This window comes from Panthera leo, chromosome B2, assembly GCF_018350215.1.
Source record: "Panthera leo isolate Ple1 chromosome B2, P.leo_Ple1_pat1.1, whole genome shotgun sequence".
NCBI classification, from domain to species: Eukaryota; Metazoa; Chordata; class Mammalia; order Carnivora; family Felidae; genus Panthera; species Panthera leo.
Window position 1 is genome coordinate 40,075,383 of NC_056683.1, and position 21,487 is coordinate 40,096,869.

The 21,487-nt window shown below is 52.5% G+C and overlaps 2 protein-coding genes across 2 annotated transcripts; one reads left to right on the forward strand and one right to left on the reverse strand.

The window, feature by feature from the left end:
• The first annotated feature begins 849 nt into the window (after positions 1 to 849).
• On the forward strand, positions 850 to 7,966 carry GUCA1A (guanylate cyclase activator 1A). The gene is made up of 4 exons (XM_042937295.1): positions 850 to 1,050; positions 6,331 to 6,480; positions 6,852 to 6,945; positions 7,223 to 7,966. The coding sequence occupies exons 1-4, from the start codon at positions 850 to 852 to the stop codon at positions 7,390 to 7,392; spliced, it is 615 nt and encodes a 204-aa protein (XP_042793229.1). The 3' UTR covers positions 7,393 to 7,966.
• A 2,102-nt stretch (positions 7,967 to 10,068) lies between these two features.
• GUCA1B (guanylate cyclase activator 1B) lies at positions 10,069 to 19,993 on the reverse strand. The gene is made up of 4 exons (XM_042937296.1): positions 19,673 to 19,993; positions 12,710 to 12,859; positions 11,053 to 11,173; positions 10,069 to 10,305 (listed from the first exon to the last, which is right to left on the reverse strand). Exons 1-4 carry the CDS (start codon positions 19,877 to 19,879, stop codon positions 10,178 to 10,180), a joined length of 606 nt encoding a protein of 201 aa, XP_042793230.1. The 5' UTR covers positions 19,880 to 19,993; the 3' UTR covers positions 10,069 to 10,177.
• Positions 19,994 to 21,487: the final 1,494 nt, after the last annotated feature.

Genomic DNA, 21,487 nt, shown 5'->3' on the forward strand with positions numbered 1-21,487 from the left:
AATTCAAGCCTCCTGGGATGAGAGAGATACAGTCTCTGGGAATGTAAGAATGTGGTCAGAAGAGGACCAGTGAGTGTGTGTGTCTACATGGCTACATGAACTTGTACACTTTAATGGAGGAGGGGGTTCCCTCTAGCTACTCAGGACTCATCTTGGAAGCCCACAAACTCTGCATGATTCAGGCGTGCTTATACATTAACTACCTACGGTGTGACTGGAAGCCCTCAGTTGTGATGGTCAAGTGCAGTGCACACCATGTATAACCGTACACAGCAGTCCTGTCAAAAGCCCACAGTTGGTCCAGCTCTGGAAGAGGCACCAGCTCTATCTCAGATGTACCTCAATTCCATGTCGGAGGGCAGGAACCAAAAACATTGAGAGCCCACTGAAAACAGGAGAAGAAGGGAATGGAGGTCACAGGATCAGAACAGCCACCTATTCGGCCCTGGTAAGAAGGGATAACGAGATTACAAAACGGGTAAGAAAATCCTCTCACCTATCAGCTCAAGGCTGTAATCCTGGGCCTCTGCTTCCCTAAGCTTTGTTCTATTTTCACTCTTCTTTCCTAGGAGCAGTCCCCATTGGCCACAAGGGTTTAGTGGGGACTTAACACCACTTCTCTGGCTCCTCCTGCACTTGGCCGTGGGGTTGCACAGCCCCCCATTACCTTTGTCTCTCTGCTCACCTCCTCCTGTGCTGATTCGTCAGACCTTCTTCGATCAGCTCTGCACCACTCCGGGCTGTGAGCGTTGAGGGCCCGCTGTTAGAAAGCCGAGCCTCCCTTGTGCAGGGGCAGCGGGGAGCGGGATCCATCCACCTTGGGCACCGGCCACAGGTGGGGCCTGGGAGATGGGCAACGTGATGGACGGTAAGTCGGTGGAGGAGCTGAGCAGCACCGAGTGCCACCAGTGGTACAAGAAGTTCATGACCGAGTGCCCCTCCGGCCAGCTCACCCTCTACGAGTTCCGCCAGTTCTTCGGCCTCAAGAACCTGAGCCCGTCCACCAGCCAGTATGTGGAGCAGATGTTTGAGACCTTTGACTTCAACAAAGTGAGCAGGGAGGCCTGGGGTGGGGTGGGTGGGCGCTGGAGGGCCGCCCCGGGAGGCCCGGCCAGTGCGGGGCTGCGAGGGGCAGGTGCCAGAACAGTGGCGTCTCCCGGAGGAGGGGGCGCGCTTCTCTGTGTATCTGGGGCTGTGTTGGGGAGTCCGTGGATCTAATGTTCACTGAGCACCTACTGTGATCAGGCACTGGGGGTTCAGAAATGAACCAGAGCCTGTCCGTGCCCTCACTTTTCCAGGGGAAGACAGAGGGGTCCACGGGTTAGTGTACCCAGAGGCCCAGTCTAATGGCTTCCTCTCGGTTTACTCCAAACAGAGTGGGAACACTTACAAGACAGCTGTTGGGCACTTACTGAGTGCTGGGTGCTATACCCGGCACTTTTGCCCAGGCCCTTGGATGCTCGCGGGGTGCAGGAGGAGGAGGAGGGGAGAGGGGAGAGCAGGGTGATAAGTCTGTAGCCCTGGCTAGCCTGGCACAGGCAGGCCCATGTTACATGGGTCACTCCCGGTGCTCTGGGGACAGACAAGGCTGCCTGGTAGCTGGGACGTCCAGACTGCTCCCAACTCCAAAATGCCCAATGACCTCAGCTCACCTTCTCTCAAGTCGGTCCGAAGGTCTGCACGGTGGTCGAACTGTCATCTCCCCGAGTAATCACTGGGACTCCTAATCAGCTAGAGGGGGGGTGCTGGGTACAGTGAGTTAGGGCCCTTAGCTCTCATCAGCTGGGTGGCCTCGCGCCCAAGATCTACCCCCCACGCTCTGCTCCTTGCCCTACATCTGCCACGGAGATTGAGAGCATGGGTTAAGGTAGTTGTTGGTGCCAAGAGCATATCTTCCGTTTATTTGGAGCAACTGAGTCAAGATGCAGCGGGAGGGGAACCCAAGGCTACAAACCCGGCTCCCCACCCTGGCTGGGCCCCACCCCCCCCGGCGCTCACCTGGAAGCATGAGGAGGTGATGTCACCCTGCCATGTGCCCACTGCAAGCCGGGGGAGGCTGCCCAGAGCTTTCCCAGCCCCCATCGCTGCCCAGAGGGTCCAAACATCACTGCGGACGGGGCTTCTAAGGACAGCTGGGGCTCAGAGGCTATTTAAAACTCACTAATATTTAGGGTTAAGGGGACAAAGCAGATTATGGGCTTTGAGTCCCAACCTCAAGGTGCCCACTGGCTTTCCTGAAGGGGGCGCGGGGGAGCGGAGCACTGGAGCTTGTGGCATGGAGACCAGAAGGGATGGCATCAGCATGCTGGACGCCCCCCCCACCCCAAATGCTCCAGGAGAAGGAATAATTCCTGAACAGGAGGGAGAAGGGTCAGTGGTTGAGCCTCAACACCTGACACCTAAACACACCGAGGTATCTCAGCTTCTCACCTGTAAGGAAACCCTTTGGGTCAAGACACATCTCCAAAGGGACGCCCGAAAATCACATATATGACACCAGGGAGGGACAACCCATCAACCTTGTATTTTGCAAGCACCACCTCCACTGTCCCCAACCTGACTTCCTTGATTGCGCCGGGCACACCTTCGCCTCGGGGCCTTTGTGATGCCCGGGACCCTTGTCCTCCAGAATTCTGCTTGGCTCACACCTTTCCCTGCTACAAGTCTCTGCTCACATGTCTCCTTGCCACTGACGCTTGCGCTGATTTCCTGATTGAAACCCTCTTTCACCAGGACTAGCCCCTACCCCTGCATTTCCTGTCCCACCTTCCCTCCCCCGCCCCCCAGAGCGTACCTCATCTTCTGACAACTGATACTGAACAACACGCGGCCACTATGTTTGTTGTGTCTCCCCTCCTGGAGTGTGAGCTCCATGAGGGCGGGGATTTTTGTCTGGCAGACTCATTTCCGTATCTCCAGCATCTAGAGCAGTGCCTGGACCATCGTAGGGGCTGAACAAATATTTGTTATACGAGTGAATGGATCGATGAGCAATCATGAGTTCTATGGGCTAATTACGTATTTTACAATACACATTCATTTAAATACATAATTATTAAAATGAAGAGTATCTCTGTAACATCTAAAGGGCTTTGCACACACCAACGGTGTAAACCACACTTTGGGCAATACCGCCTCCTACCCATTGTCATGAGCACAGAGCAGACTGGCTCCGAGATGGGACACCAGGGTGTGCGCTAAGTTAAACAGGGGTGTGTAAACGATGACCCGTGGTCCTATTTTTTTAAGTGAGGTTTTATTAGAACGCACCACACCCACTTGTTTACATACTGCCCAAGCTGAACTATTTGCTATCTGGTCCTCTATAGAAAAAGTTTGCCAGCCCCTGAGTAGACGGCAGTTATGGCCCAGCGTTCTGTTCCAGGGCGGGGGGGAGGCTGGGGGGTGCAGCAGTGTGAGTGGGGAGTGTGATCCTGGGGATAAACAGGTACTTGGCTTACTTCAAAGTTTTGCCTGGGCTTGGCCGCTCCTGGCACTCAGGCAGGTGCACACAAATCGATGTAAGTCTTCACTCCTGCGTCTGAGCGCCGGGTAGGATTTAGGAGGCCCGGTTTCTAGGCAAAGTCTGGCCATTCATCGGTTGTTGGTCTAACCCCTCCTCTCAACTTTAGCTTTCGTCTGGAGACGGGGACAAAAATCCCACCTCTCGGGATGGTGGTGAGATTAAATGAGTAAAGCAAATGAAAATACTCGGCACGAGAGGCACTAGAAAGAAGTTAGTATGACTGTAGTATCATTACTGAATCTCACCCCAAACACAGTCTTGAAAAGTGGGCATTCAGCTTCAGGGGGAGGAACGGAGACTGAGAGAGGCCCTGTGCTTGTTCAAGGCCACACCTCTCCTAAGATGGCCATTATCTTTCTGGCACAAGAGCCCATACTTTTCTTTCTCTTTCCCAATGTTTATTTTATTTTTTAAATTTAATTAATTAATCGATTAATTTATTTTTTTAATTTACATCCAAGTTCGTTAGCAAATAGCTCAATAATGATTTCAACAGCAGGTTCCAGTGATTAATCCCCTGCATATAACACCCCACAAGTGTGTTCCTTAATGCCCTTTACCCATGTAGCCCATCCCCCCACCCACAACCCCTCCAGCACCCCTCTGTTTGTCCTCTGTATTTAAGAGTCTCTTCTGTTTTATCTCCCTCCCTGTTTTTATATTATTTTTGTTTCCCTTCCCTAATGTTCATCTGTTTTGTCTCTTAAATTCCACATATGAGTGAAGTCATATGATATTTATCTTTCTCTAATTTCGCTTAGCGTCATACCCTCCAGGTCCATCCGCGTAGTTGCAAATGGCAAGATTTCATTCTTTTTGATTGCCGAGTAATGCTCCATTGTATATATATACCACATCTTCTTTATCTGTTCATCTGTCGATGGACACTTGGGCTCTTTCCATACCTTGGCTATTACTGATAGCGCTGCTATAAACATCGGGGTGCATGTGCCCCTTCAAATCAGCACCCCCATATCCCTTGGGTAAATACCGAGTGGTGCAATTGCTGGGTTGTAGGGTAGTTCTGTTTTTAACTTTTTGAGGAACCTCCATACTGTTTTCCCATCCTTTTCCATTGCCTCTTTTTAGCCATTCAAAAAAAAATTGTGGAAGTAATTTTGTACAGCTCATTGTGAGCATTTCCCACAATCCAGAGAGATAAAAAATGAAAAGCGGAAGTATCCTCACCCCGTGTCCTCTTGCCCAGAGGAAACCTCCTTGGCTGTTTGCTTGCTTCTCTGAGCGTTGTGGCATGGGGGGGTTTGCTTGCTCTGTTCTGAGGACACCCCTGGGGGGGTGGGGTGGGCAAAAATGGGATGAGCCAAGGCATATGTGAAAGCCTAGCAACCCAGGGAAGCACCAGGCAAATGTTCACGGTGATCACGACATCCACCGTGGGGCTCCACAGTGAGCTCCGGCTCATCAAGGCCTCACCTGAGGCCCAGGCCTGACACTGGGCCAGGAGATCTCAGAGGCCATCCTGCCCAGCCTCTGCCACATCTTTAATAACAGTGCTCCAGCCTCTACTTGCTCGCTTTCAGTGACAGGGAGCTCATTACTGCACGAGGCTGGCCCTGTCCACCATGGGCAAATCTGCCTGTTAGAGTTCTTCCCGCTGACCCCAAATGTGCCTCTGGGTAACTTCCTGGTTCCAGAGTCAGGGCTGTGAATAAATGGAGGAACAGAGGCTGGATTCCAAGTTCACACACTCCGAGTCCTATGCTCAGCCTTTCTGCAAAACACAGGCTTCCCTCTCCCAGCCTCACTGGGCTTGCCAGTGAGATGGGCAGAGGCAGGCCTATGTTCTGTGCTTCCCTGACCCCACTGGTGCGGCCTGTGAAATCCGGGGGGACCCTGGAGAAATATCCTGCAGGCATGTCTTGTGCCCCCCTCTCCTACGGTCAACCCCTCTGACACTCAAGAGGACATCACCTTTCCCGGGCAAGCCTCCCGAGCCTCTCCTCTGGCCCTTGCCCAAGCAGAGTTGTGTGTTCTTGTTCCATAATGTCCTGTCCAGATGTGTTGCCATTACATCGTGATGGCATCCTGACCTCTTTGTAAAAAGAACCACAGTAAGGGTAGTGACAGGATTAGCAAACATTTACCGAGCGCTTACTATATGCCGGGCAGTGTTGCCTGCTTTAGTTACATAAACTCGTTTCATCCCTCCACGGTCCCACAGAGGCAGGTACTATTATAATATTACAGATGAGGAACTTACAGAGACAGCGGGTCCTTGGTCCCAGATTCCACAGCTTTGAGAGGGGTGAAGCCAGGATTCAAACCGGAGCCCCCAACACTGCGCTCCCATCGGGAGCCGGTTCATGTCTTACTGGGTTCTGAAGCCTCTATCACAGCGCGTAGTAGGTGCTCAGTAAAATTCAAAGAATGAAGGGAAGACTGAGAAAGGTGCTCCTTGCCTCCGTATCTACCTCCTGCCCTCTCCCCAGCTCTGAAAAACTCAGCCGAACCACGCCCCCTTTCCCTGGGGGTTCGCTTTCTCTTCCCCCGCCTACACACACCTTCCTGCTGCTGGAAGGGGCTCAGGCTTGAGAATCACATGGGAGCAGCCAGTGACCGCCGGCACCGAAATGCCAGTGAAGAGGCGGCAGCACCGTGGACACCCCCTGGGGGCTGGTTTACGGGAGCTGGCGGGGCAGCCTCTGGGGCAGGCGGGGTGGGCTGCGCAGGGGTCGGGGACAGACGGGGCGGGCCCCCGGCAGGAAGGGCGCGGGGCGCGGGCGGCTCGGCCTCTCCTCGGGCCTCCGGGGTGCGGGCTCAAGGCGGCCGCCTCTCTCGCCCAGGACGGCTACATCGACTTCATGGAGTACGTGGCGGCGCTCAGCCTGGTCCTCAAGGGGAAGGTGGAACAGAAGCTGCGCTGGTACTTCAAGCTCTACGACGTCGATGGCAACGGATGCATCGACAGGGACGAGCTGCTCACCATCATCCGGGTAACTCCAGGTGCAGAGGGCCGGGCCCGGGGCGGGGGCGGGGGCGAGGGCGGGGCCGCGCCCTGGGCGGCCCGCCCCCGGAGCAGACAGCCCGAGGGACGGCGAGTTGGGACTTCAGCAGGCGGAACCGCAATCTCACAACGGGACAGGCTTGGGACTGAGGGTCTGGGGGTGGGGGTGAGGAGCAGCTGTGGCCCTGACCAGCTGCCTGACCCGGGCCACGTGCCATCCACTCTCTGGGTCTCTGTTTCCTCCATCTGTACCAAGAGGCAAACTCCTAAATCCCCGCGTTGCCTCCAGTGCCCACTCTGTTGCTCGGGTACCGCGGAGACAGAACCGGGACGGGCCCCCTCACTTCTTTTTCTCCCCAGGCCATCCGAGCCATTAACCCCTGCAGCGACACGACCATGAGTGCAGAAGAGTTCACCAATACAGTGTTCTCCAAGATTGATGTCAATGGGGATGGTGAGGAGGCCCGGAAGGGGGCGGGCAGGGCAGAGGGGCGGGAGGGGAGAGGGAGGCCACATCCTCCAGCCGCCCCTGCCCCAGCCACAAGGGTTGGATTATAGGGCCCCCTGGACCGGACTGTGGTCTCTGGCTGCTTTGCCTGCTCCCCTCGCAGCCACTTCCCCTAGCATTTGGCTCTGTCCCCCTCGCAAGACTCCAGCTCTGGGCCCCCGTACAACGCTGCCAGGGAGACGTGAGCACCTCCTCCCCGTGACTCCCTTTCTCTCTGCCCCAGGGGAACTCTCCCTGGAGGAGTTCATCGAGGGCGTCCAGAAGGACCAGATGCTTCTGGACACGCTGACACGGAGCCTGGACCTCACCCGCATCGTGCGCAGGCTCCAGAACGGCGAGCACGAAGAGGAGGGGGAAGGGGCCGGCGGGGGGGAGACTGAGGCGGCAGGCTGAGCCCACCGCCCGGCTGCTGGGGAGGGGATGCGTGTTGGTGCCTGGGGTCATCATTGTTGTCATACTAGATACAGGCTCCTGAACTCAAAGCTCAGATCGCCCCTCTGGGGTACACGGTGGTGGCAGATGGGCCGGGGTGGGAGTCGGGAAGGATGGTTCCTGAACCCTGAGCAGGACTCAGCTGGTGGTGACTGCCCCCTGCTGGGCAGCCCTGGGCCGTCCCTAGGCCCAGCTTTTCCCACCGAGCTTCTCTCTGAGTCCCACTCTTCTAGAGCGGGGAGCTCCGACGCAGAGCTGGGCTTTCACGGACTCTGATGGAATCCTACAGACCCGGTGGCCGCAGCCTCCACGTGGGTGCCGCGATCACACACCGAACCCGCACCCCGGAACCCCGGAGCCTACTTGTGTGGTGCGTTGATTGTTCCTCCCTTCCACAAGCATTTATTGAACACCTCCTTGGTATGAATGCTAGATATTAGACATGCCAAGAAAAGGGTAGTCCTTACCCCCAAGGAACTCACAGGCTAAGCATCATTATAATAAAACATGCTAAGAGAAGGTATGGCACTATAGAAAGTCCTCATTTATGCGGAGGAAATCGGTGTCTATTCAGAAGAGGCTGCCCAACACCCTTACTTCCCCTGCTGGCTCCGCAGTGAGGGGTGGTGCCACAGCTCTGCGACTCATTGACTGTGGCCAGCGTCCTGACCGTCCCTCGTCTAACCTAACTCCCTCTTGAGGGCTGTGACACCAGATGGGAAGTGGGGCAGTCTGGGACAGGTGGGCCCCATTCCCATTCTTTGCATACCTCAACTTTAGGGATACCTGTCCAAGAACTTGGGGAGAGACACAGGCTGCAGCAGTTGTGATCATCTTTTCTAAGATGCTCTTTCTTCTGGGCTTTGCGTCTTCACGTCAGCTGGGTGTGGGGGAAGTACAAGGAGTGAGTAAAAATCCAAGGGTAGGAGAGCGAAAACAAGGGGCAAGAGGAATGAGCTCCAGCTTGTGGAGAGCCCCACGAGGGGAAGGGAGGGTCCCACCCCCCACCCATCACTTGGGCCACCCCAGGCTGGGAAGTCAGCCAGGGCCTGAGCACAGACGTGGAGGGACAGAAGATGGAGATCAATGTCATGGGCAGCCTGGGGGGAAAAGGGAGTTGACATTTCTGCTTCTCTGGGTGGCTTCCTCTTGGAACATCCTGAACGTGGGAGGGGGGAGGGTATTTGAACAGAATTAGGACATTTCCCCAAGTCGGTCACATACCACCTTCATGACTTGCGGACTTATCTGTGTCCCACTTGGATTGCTATTATTTTTTTTTTAATTTTTTTTTTTAACGTTTATTTATTTTTGAGACAGAGAGAGACAGAGCATGAATGGGGGAGGGTCAGAGAGAGGGAGACACAGAATCTGAAACAGGCTCCAGGCTCTGAGCTGTCAGCACTGAGCCCGACATGGGGCTTGAACTCACGGACCGCGAGATCATGACCTGAGCTGAAGTCGGCCGCTTAACCGACTGAGCCACCCAGGCGCCCTGGATTGCTATTATTTTTTAATCAACCGTTTTTCACCTGAAATGTGTTTCTAAAGCAAACTTTATATGAATGGCATACCTATGAAATCGCCATTCAGTAGGTGAGTTTTATTTTTCATCCATCAACATAAAAACATATGTATTCGAACGAGTTCCTGTTCTGAGTTCCTTAGCACCCCTCTTCAACCAGAGGGACTCCCTTTAAATCTAGTTTGTAATAGGGTCGCATATAGAGTTTGTATAACAAAATAATTCCACGTCTATAACAAATAATTATCTGAGCACTGCCTGTTCAGTCCAACCTGCTCACGGATGAGATAATTGAGGTTAGGGAGAGAGAAATGGTCGTCTTGGGTCACATAGCGGCTGGAGGCAAAGCCGGGCCTAGGACCAGTTCTTCCCAGAGACAGAGAGAGGTTTCCGCATCCTTCAAGGAGACACATCCGGCTTGTGGCCGGGAATCCTGGCAGGTCCATGCACAGGCAGGGGGCAGGGGGCAGGAGGCAGGGGGATGGGGGGTGGGGGTGTGGTTTGGGGTGCAGAGTGTGGATGAGGGGTAGGGACAGGGACAGAAGGATTGTGTGGGGGTGTGGGTTGACAGCAGGGACTGGGGGAGCAGCACCAGGGCAGAGCTGAAACAGCCCCTTTAAGCACAGCCGACCCCTCCAAGGACGGGAAGACCAGAGCCTTACAGGATGCAGTTTTCCCTTGTTGACACCCCTGGTGAGGACAGGTTGGGGAGGGGGAGGCAAGAGCCCTCCCCATGAACTCCTCAGGATCCTGGGGGGGGGGGGTGTAATTATTATCACTCTCACCCCCCGACTCCTATTTCTGTGTCACACTGTGTGGGCACTCTCGTTGCTAATTTGGTCTATGGGACCCCCCAGCCCCACCCTCCCAGTATTGCCCTGCTTCCGGCTGAGAACCCTGTAGGAGACTGTGGAAACCACCCCCCCACCCCCCCACCCCCGCCGCCAACACATACTTGTTCCAGAAGCAGTTGAAGGGAGAGAGAGGAAACCAGTTCCCTTCACCACCCCAGTACATCCTCCCAGTGGACCGTCTCCCATTGGCCACTTCAGCCCAACGGCCCCTACCCCCTGCTCGGTCCCAACCCCTTTCATGGTGGGGGGGGGGGGCAGATAAGAGTGAGCATACACAGGCTGAGCCAGGGCCCCTCCCTCTACTCTGGAAACCTGGTGAACCCGGAGTCTTGGAGGGGCCTGTGGACTCCCGAAGGCCCCAGACCCCTCAGAACATGGCGCTTTTCCGCCTCTGCTGAGAGATCCAGCCACCGGGGTTCATGTCCATCTGGAGCATCTTCATCACCCACTTGTCACGACGGGCACCTTCAATGAACTCATTCAGAGACAGCTGGCCTGGGCAAGGGGTAGGAGAGATGGTCATGCGGGAGAGTGGAAGAAATGGGGTCGGGGGCGAGAGGAGAGGCCTTCCCTCCCAGGGCGCGTCCTCTTGCACAAACCGACGCCTCGTACACAAACGGGCCTGCAGTCCCAGGGCCCAAGCTCGGGGCTTGTCAACTCTCCAATTCTCCAGGAGTCTCCCGGAGGCTTCAAGGGTCTCTTTAAGGGGCTTGCTTTGCAAAGGAATTTAAGCTTTCCTTTTGCCCACGGTGCCTTCAAAATGGTCCTGAGGGCTCTTCTGGGTGTGTCCCCAGCCAGTTCCCTCCCTTCACAGCCTTGGGGCTGGTGCGTCCAGCTGCAGGGAGGAGGCCTAAATAGCCTTGGGGGGCGGGGTGGGGGGTAGCTATCCTATGCCCATCTCTCAAATACATTTACCCTATTTATTCCTCTGGAGCGTTTTTATCCCTATTTTCCAGATGAGAAAACTGAGGCCATGCTAGGAGTTTAAATGGTCTGCCTGAGTCCAAAGCTCCTATTCTCTTGCTGTGCTTGCCAGGCGGGCATCAGCAACTCTGGCCGGGGCTTAAATCACTCTGGTGAACATCGCATCACGTGCCAGTGACGCCCCTGTTATTTTGCATCCTCCTCTCTGCACCCGGTTCACAGATGAGGATAACAGTGGCTGGGAGGTGGCGGGCCTTGTCCAAGGTCGCAGGGCCGGAAAGTGGGGGTGCTGTGGCGTGGGCAGCCCCGCCCCCTTACCATCTCCGTTCTCATCCACCAGAAGGAAGATCCTGTCCACCACCTCTTCGGGTGTGAGCAGCTGTCCTTGCTGCTCGGCCTCCTCCTCCACCCTGCAGGCTTTCTTCAGCTTGTAGATCGCCTGCGAGAGAAAACCGCTAGCTCCCTTCCTCCCTCCCTCTGCCGGGACCCCAGGCCCTCAGCCCTGCGTCCCCAGCGCTGCCCCCTAGCCTGTGCACTGTAGGACCACAGGCCCCAGACCCAAATAAAAATCCACCTGTCCTCGGGCTGCTCTCTCAGGGTCCCACTGGCCTAGTTCCAGCTGAGGAGTGTCAGGCCTCATAGGCCACCTCATCCTGATGTCCTGTGACTGTCAAAGTGAAACCCAAGACCCTCAATGAAGGATGGACCCAGCACTGTGATGTTCCCAAGTCCACTTTGCCCAGGAGGAGATGGAGACCCAGAGGGGAAAAGAGGATACTTATGGATGTGTGTGTAAAACAGGACGAGGGGGGATACCGGCATTTGGACGAGGGAAAGGACAGGTTTCTGCCTTGCCCTGTTTCCTCTCCCCACGAGGCGGCGTTGGTGAAGTGAAGTGGGGAAGAGACAGACAAATGTGAGGGTTTTCCTCAGTTCCTTGATGGGGAGCTCCGTGGACAGAGGCCTGTCTTGTCGATCCCCAGGCCCTCACTGCCCAGTGCAGTGCCTGGCACAACGTGGGTCCCACTGACCGGGGTCTGAGAGCCCCGGGGCTAGGGCCAGCTGCAGTGCCTCCTGGGATGGATGAACTTGGGCAAACCACAGAACTGCCCCGAGGCGACTTCTTTATCTGTGAAATGGGCAGACAACCGCCCCCTGGGAGTGCAGTTCTAGGGCCGTAACAGGGTGACGCAGGTCAGGGGTCAGTCTGTGCCATAGTAGGTTCTTTCTTCTACTCTCATTGCTTTTTTTTTTTTTTTAACTTTTTGTAATGTTTATTTACTTTGAGAGAGAGAGAGAGAGAGAGAGAGAGAGACAGAGCATGAGTCGGGGAGGGGCAGAGAGGGAGACACAGACTCCGGAGCAGCTCCAGGCCCTGAGCTGTCAGCACAGAGCCCGACCTGGGGCTCGAACTCACGAGCTGTGAGATCATGACCTGAGTCGAAGTCAGAGACACTTAACCGACCGAGCCACCCAGGTGCCTCTCACTGGCACCTCTCATGCCTCATGCCTCTCACCTCTTAATTGCCTCTCATTAATTTACTCTTCTTTTTTCTAATTTCTTGAGATGACTTCTAACATCAGCAATTTCCAGCCTCTTAATTTTCTGACATCTACCTTTTAAGGCGCTAAAATGCTCTGCAAGTCCAGCGTCGGCCGCACTCCACAGCCGATTATGTTACGTGAGCATTATAATCCGGCTCCATGCACTTGGTGCGTATATGCACGTGATGTAACGTCTTTCATTTATGGAGGAGTTAGGAATGTACCGCCTTATTTCCAAACAGATGGGGATTTTTTTAAGGTATCTTTTTGTAGTGGATTTCTAGCTTAATTCTGACCTTTGTCAGAAAGCACCCTCCGAATGATCCCCGTGCTCCTTCCCCCACCCCAGCCCCGGGGGCCCCCACTTGAGGGGCCGGGCCTCAGAGCCCAGCAGCGCTCACGCGCCCAGGCCCCACGGGCGGATGCTGACCTCCACAATGTCGAGCAGCTCCAGGCGGTCGATGCAGCCATTGCGGTCCTTGTCATAGATCTTGAAGGTCCACTTCAGCTTGTGTTCCAGGGTGCCCCTCAGCACGAGGTTCAGGGCAGCCACATACTCCAAGAAGTCGATGGTGTTGTCCTGCAGCGGGAGTGGGAGCTGTGAGGTCCCTCCCGCCTTCCCCAGAGCTCAGGCGAGGGCCCGATGCTGGGCCGTCCGTGCCTACAAATCCAAGGCTTTGCCTCTGGCCATCCACGTGGCTTCTACGGCCACCCCGGCATCCTTTCCCAGTCTGTGATCACTCAACTCTACCCGTCCTTCAAGGCCCAGCTCAAGGGTCCCCTCTTTCAGGAAGTCTTCCTTCTCTGACCACCTACAGTGGTCTGTCTCTCTTGATCCCTCTTCTAACATTCACAACACTTACACTTTAATCCGCACAGTTTGGGCCTTATTCTGGCATCGCCACTTGGCCGTTTCGTAAGTCTGTCTCATTCTTGAGCTGTATTCTACATATGCTCCTGGAGAAAAGAGGGGCTTACGTTGCCTTTGTCTCCCCTTTGTGCTTAGCATGGCGCCACTTATGTGCAGAGTCAGGGTCTCAAAAGTATTTATGAATCAACGAATACGTGATTGACTTAATTTCAATCTGGGACTAAGGCACCTCTGGAAGATGAGAAAGCAGTGCTCAGGGTAAAAATGTCCTTTATCCTTTTACACCTTCCGAGCCCGAGGGGAGGCAGACAGGCGATGGCTCCAGCCCCGTGTGGACATTACCTTCCCTGAAGGACAGGCACCGCCTGTCCCCACCCAGGAAGGAGGGCGGGAGACAGAGCTCAGGTGCTAACCCCCCAGAGGTAGGAGACGGGCACAGTCTGCTTCTGTGGCGACTCTGACCAGGTCACTGAAACTCCTTCTAACACAAATGTGGCAACAATTACTCGAAAAGCAGTCAACAAGAGGCAGGGGGCACACCTGCTTCTTGCCCTTCTACGCCAGTCGAGTGTGAGGGGAGAGGCTTGCGGTGATGGTGTCCGCAGTGGGCTGGTCAGGGTGAGCTTCACAAGGGTGTTCCCACTTATGGGTGCTCCCTCCCGTCTTTTTTTTTTTTTTTTTTTAATTTTTTTTTAACATTTATTTATTTTTGAGACAGAGAGAGAGCATGAACAGGGGAGGGTCAGAGAAAGAGGGAGACACAGAATCTGAAACAGGCTCCAGGCTCTGAGCTGTCAGCACAGAGCCCGACGTGGGGCTCGAACCCACGGACCGCGAGATCATGACCTGAGCCGAAGTCGGACGCTCAACCGACTGAGCCACCCAGGCACCCCTTCCTCCCATCTTCTGAGGGTGGGGACCTCAGCTCTCCAAAGCCAGAAGCTGAGTCATCACTCTCCCAGGAGTGGCTGTCACTCACAGGACTTTGTCATCAGAAATGACATCGCTGGCCCAGAGGACCTCTGTCCTACTGGGTCATGCCACTCAGGCGGCCCCACCCCCAGATCAAGGGGTGCTTGGGTGAGCAACAAGGAAACCACAGAACACAGCAGAACATGAGGCAAATTAGAAAGCCTAAGGAAAAACCAAGAAGAAAACAAAACGAGCCCACTTCAACACCCAAAGTGTCATGTCATATATATATATAGAACTATATATATAACATGATATATAACATGATATATATATATATATACACACACACATATATATATCATGTTGGCCATTATTATTTTTTAAGTTATTTTTTAATGTTTATTTTGAGAGAGAGAGAGAGAGAGAGAGAGAGTATGGGGGAGGGGCAGAGAGAGAGGGAGACACTGAATCCCAAGCAGGCTCCAGGCTCTGAGCTATCAGCACACAGCCCGACATGGGGCTCGAACTCATAAACCGTGAGATCATGACCTGAGCCGAAGTCAGATGCTCAACCGACTGAGCCACCCAGGTGCCCCCCAAAGTGTCTATTTCAACATCTTTTATGCGGTTACTTCTGGTCTTCCACACCCCCCACCATGTATTTACCTAATCGAGGTCAGACTGTAGCTATGTTATTTCCTGGATTTTTATCTTAAAATGCCCCATGTCTTTACAATTAATTGAAATCATACCTTTTATTTTTTTGAGGGGTACTCCCCTCAAGCAGTCCCTTGGGCTCTATGAACCTGGTTTAAATATTTTATGTTACACAATGAACATCTTTGTGTGTGTATATATATATTTACAATATATATATATTGTGTGTATATATATATTTACTATATATATATATTGTGTGTGTATATATATATATATATTTCATATATCTCTGGTAATTTCTTTAGGGTAGGTTCTTAGCAATGGCTGTTCTTTTCTCTTTTTTCACTAGTGTTTAATCCGCTGTTTGTGTCAGTCTATCATTCTATGAGATTTTGTCACACATGAAGCTATGAGTAGTATCAAATATCAATACGAGGACGCTCTCTGTTACCACTTAAGAGTTACATCCTTCCTCCGACCAGACTGTCACTCTCGGCAGCCATTAATCTGATCTCCATCACTATAGCGTATCCACTTGAAGAATGGTATACAAATGAAATCACACAGTATGTAGCCCTTTAAGGTGGGCTTGTTGTGCTCAGTGCAAAGCCCTGGGGAGTCATCCAAGCTGTTGAGTGTATCAGCACTCCCTTCCCTGCTATCGCTGAGTGGTCCTCCACTGCATGAATAGCCCCTCCTTTATTCTACTCACTCATTGAAGGTTATCCGGCTTGTTTCCAACAACCGCCCCTCCCCCGCAAGCTTTATTGAGATATAATTGCCGAATAGCCTTTTAAAGAACATTGTGTAAGTTTAAGGTATACGCTGTGATGATTGGTTGTTCTTTAAAAGATTATTTTCATCAGTAATTGTTACTTATTAAGTTTGCTAAAAATTAACCTTATGTTTTTTTTAATAAGAGTAGGAAAATGTATGCAAAATGGCTGGTAGGGGTGTCTGGGGTGCTCAGTCAGTTAAGTGTCCAACTTTGGCTCAGGTCATGATCTCACGGTTTGTGAGTTCGAGTGCGCTGACAGTGAGAAGCCTGCTTGGGATTCTCTCTCTCCCTCTGTCTCTGCCCTTCCCCAACTTGTTCTCTCTCTCTCTCAAAATAAATAAATAAACTTTAAAAAGGGTTATAAATAAAAAAGAAAGAAAGCAAAATGGCTGGTAGGAACCGTCTATTTCACACACACCATTTCTCTTAGGTTTGTTATACCCACTTTACGGATGAGGAAACTGAGACTCAGAGAGGTTAAATAAGTTGCTCAAGGGAAGCCCACTCTGGAAATGGCAGAGCCTTTCAAGCTACATGTCTTTTCTAGTTCGTTGAGAACTTTCTTACTCCTCTCAAGGTATATGACTGTCTAAAAAAAATGAGCCTTGTATCTAGCACCACAGAGAGAAAAACCAAAAAACCAAAACCACTGATAAATCCTTCCTCTCCAGCTCTATAGATTCTCCAACATTCTTTGTCTAGAACATTCTGTCCTGACAGCATCCTCCCTCAACATGACACGGTTACCACAATGAGCCCTTGCCTCCCATGAGGCACACTAGAGTTAGCCCTTCCCGAGGAGTGACCTCAGCTGTAAAGTTGCTCCGACCCCAGGACGAGACCTGGGAAGCTCCCAGCTGGGACTCACTCATCTCACGCTCTGTGCCGGGCCCTCGTCAGCTTCAATTACCTACAGAGCAATGGGAAGATGATGGAAATGCCTCTGTCCACTCAAGAGTAGGAGCAGAAGTGACAGGCGTGTGATCTGCTCTGTGGGATTACCTGCCCCATTTCTCCCTGAATTGGCTGCATTTGTGCACCAGCCCCGGCCTTAGCACACGTTACATAAGGATCCCAAATGACATTTGATTTCACCTTCCCTTTGCTTCCATCCCAGTGCATCGCAGGGCAACCACTGGAGAGAAGAGTGTCGCAAGGGAGAGGCGTAGCAGGGATGAGGCGCTCTGGCCTCTTTGCCTCCACCAAACTCCCATTTCTATCACCCTAGGTTAAAATTTTTTTTAATGTTTATTCATTTTTGAAAGAGGGAGCATGAGCGGAGGAGGGGGAGACAGAGCAGGAGACACAGAATCGGAAGCAGGATCCAAGCTGTGAGCTGTCAGCACAGAGCCCGACGCGGGGCTCAAGCCCACGAACCGTGAGATCATGACCCGAGCCGAAGTCGGACGCTTCGCCCACTGAACCACCCAGGCGCCGCGCTGTCACCTCAGATTTCGACATGTGAGCTGTATCTATGAACTCTTGATTTTATTTGTCTCCGAAAGCTCAGACCAGTTGCCCAGAAATCGGACTCACTAACATCAAGATGGTGCCAATGTGGGGAGTGGAGAAGGGTGTGGGTTTGGAGACAGAAACTAAGCGGGAAAAGAAAGAAAAAGGCTCAGTCCCTGACAGAGGAACTTACCACACCTCTGGAAAGCTCTTCCTCAACAGTAGAATTCCAATTAATAAATGGAGAAGGGATGGTGGAATGCGAAAACTATCGATGGATGCCAAAGCTAGCAGATGAAAATCAGAGGAGCGCCAGGATATTGACTTCTCTCAAAGTAGCTCCCTATAAGATGCTTGTTAATTACAAAGGAAAAATGGTAACTTTCCGGGGGAGAAACCTGGCAGACACCATGTAACCAACCCCTGTAATGGGATAAACCAACATCATGTGCCCCCGACAGGAGGCACTGAGAAGGACATGAGATCACTCCTGGGGCATTTCTGCCAGAAATGGAAAACCTGAGTCTAATCACAAAGCCACACTGAACAAACCCAAATTGTGGGATGTTCTACCAAATTAACTGGCCTGCAATCTTCAAAAATGTCAGCGTCAAATAAGACAAAAGCTAAGCATTGAAGGTTCTGAATTAAAGACTAGAGACAGGACAAATAAATGCAATGCGTGATCAGATCCCACCCCACCCCCCCAACCCCGCTCCAAATAAGAAAAACAAGCAAGCAATATAGAGAACATATCACATGTCAAATTGACAAAACTTGAATATGGATTAGCTAATAGAATTGGGTCAATATTGAATTTCCTGATTTTCATCTTTGTATTAGGTTATTTAAGAGCACGTCCTTGTTCTTAGAAAGAACACACTGAAATACTTAGGGGTAAAAGGATGTGATGTCTCCAACTTTCTCTAAAGAAAGACAGACATGCACATGCACAGAATGATAAAGCAAATGAGGCAAAATGTACAATTGGACAAATTGTACATAGGAGTTACTTATGCTATTCTTTCAACGTGGTATACATTTGAAATACCATCAAAAATAAAAGTTCTAAAGAAAGGAAAACAACAGTCAATGAATATCATGTGCTAATTTGTAAAAGAGATACGGTATAAGGAGTACAGCTGTACCAGGCCCACAGGCTTGGCAATCCCCCCTTCCCATTTAAGTTTCTTTATTTAGAGAGAGAGGGAGGGCACATACACACACAAGCAGGAGAGGGGCAGTGAGAGAGGGAGAACGCCAAGCAGGCTCCATGCTGCCAGTGTAGTGTCCCATGCGGGGCTCAAACTCACGAACCGAGATCATGACCTGAGCCGAAACCAAGAGTTGGACGCTTCACTGACGGAGCCACCCAGGTGTCCCTTGACAATCCCTTTTGGATCTTGAGTTGCTATCCTACTGAATTTTAAGGTGAATGTGGGGAAGATTGATACATTTATGATAGCAAATCTTGTTGTGTGTGATCTGGTTTGTTTTAAAACCATTTTCTCTCTTAAAAACAAAACAAAACAAACTGCCTTCTAAGCAGGCACACTCGACTGGGAGTCAGGACCCTTGAGTATACGACCTTGGGCAAATCAGCTCACTTCCTCTTGTCCCAGTTTTCTCTTCATTTGGATCATTAAATGGGCTGCAGAAGGCTCGGAGGAGAGGGGGCAGAAGAGAAGCTTGGAGAAGTCTGAATGTACTCTGTGCCCCACGAGGGAGTCCATAGGTTTCATCTCTAAGGAGGTTTCTGTTGCCCTGACGCTACCCCACCCTCCATCCCCCTACAGATGCACGCTAACTAGTACCCAGACAAGGTCAGACCCAAACAGGCTTTCCCAGTGATTCAGCCTAAAAAGTGAAGCTCTCCACGCATGGAAAAGTACAGAGGCTTTCTCCAGATTAATTATCTAGGTCCAACAACCACCCCCCTCAACTCGGGGAGGCTGAAGTAGGTACTTGAGGCAAATCGAATGATTTGAAGGGTCGTGGAGGCCCTGGACTGAAAGCCTTAAATAACGAAGGGGTTTCCATTTCTGAATTCTATTTCCAGGGGTGGATTGACAAAATGCAGTATCTTCTCAGCTGCAGGTGCCATTGGAAGGCTTAAAGAAATCCTGTGGTGGAATGGTCTCATGGAATCTTCCATGGCTTGGAGAGTTGTAAGGGACTTTTACATGATCCGTTCAACTGCCCGGTCAGTGCAGGAGGCCCTCCCAGCATGCTGGAATGGGAGACCTGACCAGTCTCAATTCCAAGGACCCCAACAAAGGGGAGATCACAGTCTATACCAAGAGAGCTCATCCTTTTGGGACAGCTCTTTAGCTCCTTATCTTTAGAGTGACAGGGGCTCTGGTGGGTGTGGGAGACCAGGTCCTTGGGCTGTAGAGCCTTGGCCAAAAATACACCAATTGAGGACTGGACTGTGTGCCCTTCTGCCCAGCCCACCTCCTCTCAGCAGGTGGACAGAGGGAGGCAGGAAGAGCAGAGAGACAGGGGAGAGAAGATGAGATGGAGAGGAGAGAAGGAAAGATGGGAAGGGACCAAATGATGGGAAGAGAGAAGAGTTTGGGGAAAGAGAGACAGAAAACGTGAGCAGGAAATGGAGAGCAGAGCAGGGGGACTGGGGACGGGCCGCTCCCTCCCACTGGTGACGCTCCCTCAGCTCAGTGGGAAACGAGCTGGCCCCCACACCCCCTTCAGTGCCTTACCCCATTCTTGTCGAAGGCTCGGAACATGCCTTCTACGTACTGGGTGGCCTCCTCGTTGCCTGTGACCTTGAAGAAGCGCTTAAACTCGTGCATGAAGAGAGAGCCGCTGGGGCACTCCACCACGAACTTCTTGTACCACTCCTGGAGCTCGGCCACGTCCATCTCGCCGGCCGCCTCCGCCTCCTCCCAGCTGAACTGCTGCCCCATCCCGGCCTGGAGGGATGTCGGGGGTCTGTGCCTCCTCCTGGGCTTCTGCCGATTGATGCCTTAGGCCGGGGCCCTCTTCCTCCCTTTCCTCTGCCTGGCCGGCCTCTTCATCATCTCCTGGCCACTGGGCAGCGCAGGGGCAGGCGGCAGGGGGCGGGGCCGGGCCAGCTAAGCGCCCTAAGATCATTAGAAGATTCCCCTGGAAGGTCTGACCCCCAGTCAGCTAAGCTTCCCCAGCCTCACCCCTCCCTTCATTCTTGTCAACCCCGTGACTACGCCACCCTGGCAGATTCTGAAGGGGGGAGAAGGGCAGGAAACGGACACCCTACCATCTCACACATGCTCCCTGTTCCATTAGTTGGGCACCGCGCTGTTCCAGAGAGGCCCATCTTGGAGACACAGGAGACTCTGAAGTCCAGAGAGGGAGCGAGACCAACTCCTAGCCCGTAAGATAGAGCCTGCTGGTGATCTGGGCCTCACTCACATGGGCCAGTGAGAAGCAGCAGATTCTATGATGTGAAGGCCTCCAGGTGGGCAGTTCTGTCCCCGAGCTCAGGGCCAGACACCCCTGAGTCTTCAAGTTTTCCATTTTCCAACTTAAAGTACAAATGCTTCCTTCCAACACCCTTCACCCAAGACCTAGAAACAAGGCATTCCCTACTTTCTCTCCTAAGTGTGAATATGTGAGAAGGATCTGTGAGCGCGGCTTAAAAGATCTCTGAAGGCTCTTACTTTCATGTTTGCGAATTTGTTTCCGAATCAATTATATATTCGTGCTTATTTTAATGTAATATTAAAATGATACCTTCCAGAAACCAGAAAATCGAATGCACTTTTCTAGATTTTAGGAGTTGTTCCGGGGGGGTCTTGTAATCTCAGGGGTGACACTGCCTGTCTCCCGTTGACCAGTCACTCCCGAATTGTTCTGTACACCCCCAGGCCTGACTCCCTCGCTCACATACCCCCCTGCCCCCCGCCTCCATTCATCCCTAATCTCTTGAAGTTCTTCTAAGTTTTTGCCATTCCTTTAAAAACATTTTTTTTTCAGGTTTTTATTTTTGAGACAGAGAGAGAGAGAGAGAGAGAGAGAAAGCACAAGCAGGGGAGGGGAAGAGAGAGAGGGAGACACAAAATCTGAAGCAGGTTCCAAGCTGTCAGCCCAGAGCCCGACGTGGGGCTGGAACCCACAAACCGCAAGATCTTGACCTGAGCTGATGTCGGATGCTTAAGGGACTGAGCCGCCCAGCGCCTCACTGCCATTCATGAAGTAGGAGCCCCACTTCCTGTCATCTTTCCAAGCACTCGTGGATCTTTCTGCCACATCCTTTGGGGTCAGGAGAGTACGGCTCATCGCCTCCCTGCTCCTAACTGTTGCCTCCACTTTTTCCTCTTTTCTCCCTCAAAAATGCCAGTCTCTTTAAAGCCACGGGTGACTCTACCCACTTGCCCTCACTGGTGACTTCACTGCTTTGTCTCAGAGCACCAGCTTGGTGACGTGACATCCAGGTGGATAGTGGATCCATCCCACACTCTGGCCTCAAAGGTCCCTGAGCTTTTCTTCCACCCCACCTCGGCCTCCCGTTCACTTTGGCCCTTGGGCCAGCAGCA